The following is a 5,316-nucleotide window of genomic DNA, read 5'->3' as shown; positions in this document are numbered from 1 at the left end:
GGAAGAACTTCTTTACCGAAAGGGTTGTTAGACATTGGAACAGGCTGCCCAGGGAAGTGGTGGAGTCACCATCCCTGGAGGTCTTTAAAAGACGTTTAGATGTAGAGCTTAGGGTTATGGTTTAGTGGGGACTGTTAGTGTTAGGTCAGAGGTTGGACTCGATGATCTTGAGGTCTCTTCCAACCTAGAAATTCTGTGATTCTGTGATTCTGTGATATGATGCTGTCTCAGGTGTGCCGCCATGGTAGCCATTGGCACCTGCTGTTCTTCAACCCTCAGCAAACCCACAACAGAAGGATTCTGTGGAAGGCCAAGCAAGGTAGACAACTGTTTACTGTCCCCAGTCTCCAAGGCAGTGATGCCAAAGCCCCACCAGTGGTGCCCTCTGGAACTTTGAAGTACCCTCTTGTAATAAATGACTATGTCCCAAATAGAATTACAATCAAAGTTTACAAATTTTTAAGCTAATAGAGGTAAGCAAACAGCACTGGGTGCGCCAGGAGTCTCTGCTCCACCAAGATGCACACCAGTTACATCAAGCAGCTGGTTTTTATGCTCCTAGGCTAATACATATTCATTACTACTTCTAGTAAAGGCAGGGTTACTATAATTAGTTCCCAGAATCCGAACCCTCCCACTGGCACATGAGTATCAGTCTCCAGTGGTCCCTCTGGGGGGTCTCTCATGCTGAAGGCTCATAGTCTTCCTCACAGGCTTTTTTCTTTTCCTTCTCCTTTGTCCATCTTGGCCGGATGTCAGAGACTTGTGCAGAGTCCCATGCAAGCTTTCTCTTTCAGTTGTCCTTCAGCTTTCCCCTTCTCCTTAATCTCTTGGCCAGATACAGAGACTAGTGTAGTGTCCCATACAATAGTCAAAATAGTTAGCAGTTATTCTGAACCCCCCCCCCAGATATCAGAAACTCAAGGTTTACCCTTCAAGCCCTCTATTGACACGAATTGCTGAAACATTCCTTACACTCTCCTGAAGCAGTCTATTCCGAGGATGAACATAGCCTCCAGGCCAGTCCCAATGGGGTGTTTTTGCCATTCCTCCCCAGTTAGACTCACTTCAGCCTCCAAGACAGTTAACTCTTGGGATCCCCCTGTCACTCCAGAAATATAGGTGGGTTCTACCTCTTTAAGTCTTGATGTCGTTAGGGTACACTGTGCACCGGTGTCCAGTAGAGCCTGATACATTTGTGGGTTTCATGTGCCAGGCCATTAAATGTACACAGTCCAGTAAACCCAATTGTCCCTTTCCTCCCTGCATCCCCCTGGCTGGAAGCAAGACCCCTCTAGTCCTGCTCATAGTATTCATTACTGTGTCTGGTAGACGGCCCACTGGAAACATGTCCCACTATGGCACTGTCACCCCATGTGGCAGGGGAGAAGGCGATGACAGCCAAGGGGCACATCTGGGTGTGGAAGGTGGGGCCCAGCAGAGACAAGGAGTCAAGACAGTGGTGTGGGCAACACCAGGAGAAGCAGCCCAAGGGGTGGTGCTGCTGGTGAGGACAAATTTGTGCCAGCAGCCTGAGTGGGCAGCAACTGTGCGCTGGTGAGGGGAGGCCAGGAAGCGCATGCCAAGAGCGCTCCTGCCAGCAGAGACAAGGCCAGGGCCGGGGCTGAGGCCAAGGGGAGAGGCAGGCCCAGGGCAGGGGGCTGCAAGGGCCATGCTGAGCTCCCTGCCCCAGAAGCAACCGCACTGGCCCTCAGCAGATATGCTGGCTGGCACACATGGGGAGGTGCTGGCGTGCATCAGAGAGCAGCAAGGAGGGCGCTGGAGAGGGCCGGGGCAAGGCAGGCAGCAGATCCCCATGCAGGGGCTGGCTGGCCCTGGATGCTCCATGAGTGCGTTGCAGGTCCTGGCAGGCTGCGGTGAGGGGGCAAATGCCCTGGGCCCCCTTTCTGCTTTGACCAGGCCAGCAAGGGCCCAGAGCAGCCTCCTCTCCCCTGCCCCTCCAGCTCTGGGCTCCCTTCACGCAGTCCTGGCTCTGCAGCACCAAGCCCTGCTGGGAGCCCTCCCCTGCATGCTGCCACCACTCCCTGACGCTGCTGTTGCCCTTTGCTGGGCAATGCCCAGCCCAGCCCAGCAGCCCAGGCTGGGCTGGCCCCAGGGCAGTGCCCACTGCAGGCTGCTGCAGGGCTCTGGGCATGGCCACCACAGCCCCAGCCCCTCGCAAGGCACCTCAGCTGCTGGGACAAAAGCGGCTCTGGGCCTCCCCAGCAGTCCCCAGGCTGGGGCCAGCCATGGCTCAGGCGATGGAGGTCCATGAAGCTGCAGGAGCCCTGGTCTCTTGCCTGGGAAATCCCTAGCACAGAGTATCTGTGTCCCACAGGGCCAGCACAAGAGGCCTGGCCCAGGCACAGAGCAGCTCCAGATTCCAGTCCATGAAGCTCCAGATTGCCCCACTGAGTAGTGATGGGCAGCCCCAATGGCCAGCTGAGCTATTCCTAAATGTGACAGCAGTGCTTTTGGCCTTGAGCCCCTTCTCCATTGGGAGAATGAGATGGGATCTGAGAGCTGTGAATATCTAATGGCTTCTTTATTGTCTTTATCTACACTGGAAGATTGGTTCTTGAAGTACCGTAGATGACTGGGTCAAAATAAAAATCAATATGTAGGAGGATAAGAAGAAATTCCCTTAAATTAAAATAATACTATCACACGTTAAAAAATAAAAATAAAAAAAAATAAAAAAAAAATCAGAAAATATTGTGTGAGATATTCGCTCAGTATTTTTAGGCTGGTGAGCATATTAATGATGCTTAAGAAGTATGTATGAAAGTAATTTCCTGAGAGCATTTTTCAGTTCCTGGTTCCTCATGCTGTAGATTACGGGATTCACTGCTGGAGGCGTCACTACGTACAAAAATGCCACCGCCAGGTCTAGGGATGGGGAAGAGACGGAAGGAGGCTTCAGGTAGGCAAACAAACCAGTGCTGACAGTCATAGAGACAACAGCCAGGTGAGAGAGGCACGTGGAAAAGGCTTTGTGCTGGCCATGCTCAGAAGGCATCCTCATCACCGCTCTAAAGATCAGCATATAGGACACCACAATGTAAACAAAACAAAGAAATACTAAAGAAAGAGTAAAGACAAGTGCCCCAACTTCCCTGAGGTAGGCATCTGAGCAGGAGAGCTTGAGGATCTGGGGGATTTCACAGAAGAACTGGTCCACAGCATTGCCGTGGCAGAGGGGCAGGGAAAATGTGTTGGCCATGTGCAGGACAGCATTGAGAAAGCCACTGCCCCAGGCAGCTGCTGCCATCTGGGCACAAGCTCTGCTGCCCAGGAGGCTCCCATAATGCAGGGGCTTGCAGATGGCAACGTAGCGGTCGTAGGCCATGACAGTGAGAAGGGAATACTCTGCATCAAAAAAGAAGACTATGAAAGGGACTTGTGCAACACAGCCTTGATAGGAGATGGCCCTGGTGTCCTAGAGGGCATTGGCTGTTGCTTTGGGGACAGTGGTGAAGATGCAGCCCAGGTCGAGGCGGACGAGGTTGAGGAGGAAGAAGTACATGGGGGTGTGGAGGCGGTGGTCGCAGGCTACAGCGGTGAGGATGAGTCCGTTGCCCAGGAGGGCAGCCAGGTAGATGTCCAAGAAGAGCCCAAAGTGCAGGAGCTTCTGCTCCTGCTTGTCTGCGAATGCCAGCAGGAGGAACTCACTCACGGTGCTGACGTTGGGCATTTGCTGACATTAAACACAGCTGTCTGTTGAAGAGGATAAGGTAGAACAAGTTAGTACACACTTCTCTGAGGGAGACTTATTACGAGCCTTAGAGCACCCCCAGCCCGAGCATTTGTTTGCAGGAGAACCTTTCTGCAGCTTTCTTGCTTGAGCTCCAGCTGGTGCTGGCTGATAGTGGCACTGGGAGCAGGGGCTGCTGTGGGCTCCAGAGGAGTCCTTCCTGCTGTGCTGCAGGATGGAAGCAGGAAGATGGGAGAAACTCAAGTGCTGTCCACTTGGCACATCCATGAGCTTTTCAGTGTTGTTGTCAACAACCCAATGCAGAGCAGAGCTGCAGGTATTTTATTTTATTTTTTTTTTGCCCCCCCCCCCCACTTTTTTTTTTTTTTAATTTAGCTTTCAATAACACTTCTAATGCTTATGACAGGTGTTGGATGCTTGAACTCCCTTACATTACCTGTGCACTCCCAGAGAAATCCTGTGGGTGCCAGGAGGCAAAGGGACCGTGCCTTGGTGAAGACTGACCAGTGCAGCTCTGTCACTTTTGTCATTCCTCTGAGCTACAGGACCATCCCACTCTGGTGTTTCCCTGAGGAAAAAAAAAAAAAATAAAAAAATTAGATGGCTGCTAATTGAGGAGAGCCACAGCAAGCCAGAAGGAGCTTGAGAGCTTCTCCTCGTCTGAGCTCTGCCTGCTCTGCTGGCCATGCCTGCCCCACAGCCCATGGGATGCAGGGGGAGAGGAAGCCAGGGAGGGACTGCTCAAGGAGAAGGCATCTGCACTGCAGGGCATGGCCACGAGGTGCCCGAATCCCCCCTTCCACAGCGTTTCTAGCAACAGCTCCTTCTGGCCGCCTGCCCCTCTCTCTGCTGCCTGCAGCTGTTCCTGCCGGGAACTTCTGATCTGTGACCACCTCTTCTTTCCCCCTGTCCATGCTCACAGACCCCATCCCATGCGGCTGTGCTCAGCGCTGCCCTGCAGCACCCTGCCACCAACAGGACCCTGCCAAGGGGCACCTCCATGGCTGCAGGAGCTATGGAGTAGCTGACAGAGAGCCTGGCATGGGCAGCCATGGCAGGGTGTTCTGGGCTGACTGGGGGCATCTGGCTTAGGGCACTCCAAGAGGCTTCTGCCAGACGTCCTCACCTCTCAGTGCAATCCAGCAGGACTCTCAAAGCCTACTGCATTGCCCACTGCCCTCCCAGAAACAAGACCCAGCAGGAGACCCTTCCAGGACCTGCAGCTGCATGGCCTTGCAGCCAGACACTTACCTCGTCAAGGGCTGTGCAGATTTCTCCTGCGGTCAGCGCTCAGCATCCTCCCTCTCCCAACTGCCTCCAAGCCCTCTCTCCTTCTCTCCTCTCCTCTTGCCAGCTGTGGTCAGAGCCCCCAGCCCTGCTGCACTTTGCAGAGGAGCTGCTCTTGGGCAGAGCTGTCTCTCTGCACCAGGGCCTCTTGCCAGGAGCTCTCTCTGTCCCAGGAGCCCGGCCCAGCTCAGCAACCCAAGGCATTGTAATTACTCCTCTGGGGGCTTTGATGATGAGCCCACAGACCTCAAGTACTAAGAGACAATTGAAGACATCTCTTCAGAAGTCCATGTCAGATGTATATTTCCTGGAGT

The 5,316-nt window shown here is 53.5% G+C and overlaps 1 protein-coding gene across 1 annotated transcript; it reads right to left on the bottom strand.

Annotated features, from left to right (window-relative positions):
- Positions 1-2,758: 2,758 nt before the first annotated feature.
- On the bottom strand, positions 2,759-3,450 carry LOC311428574 (olfactory receptor 14J1-like; the record flags this gene model as incomplete). The annotated part of the gene is made up of 2 exons (XM_084539960.1): positions 2,759-3,367; positions 3,412-3,450. 2 exons carry the CDS (start codon positions 3,448-3,450, stop codon positions 2,759-2,761), a joined length of 648 nt encoding a protein of 215 aa, XP_084396086.1.
- Between the last annotated feature and the right edge of the window lie 1,866 nt (positions 3,451-5,316).

The sequence above is a fragment of the Aythya ferina genome (genome assembly GCF_964211825.1).
Source record: "Aythya ferina genome assembly, contig: HAP1_SCAFFOLD_95, whole genome shotgun sequence".
NCBI lineage: Eukaryota > Metazoa > Chordata > Aves > Anseriformes > Anatidae > Aythya > Aythya ferina.
This window is presented reverse-complemented; position numbering and strand designations above follow the sequence as displayed.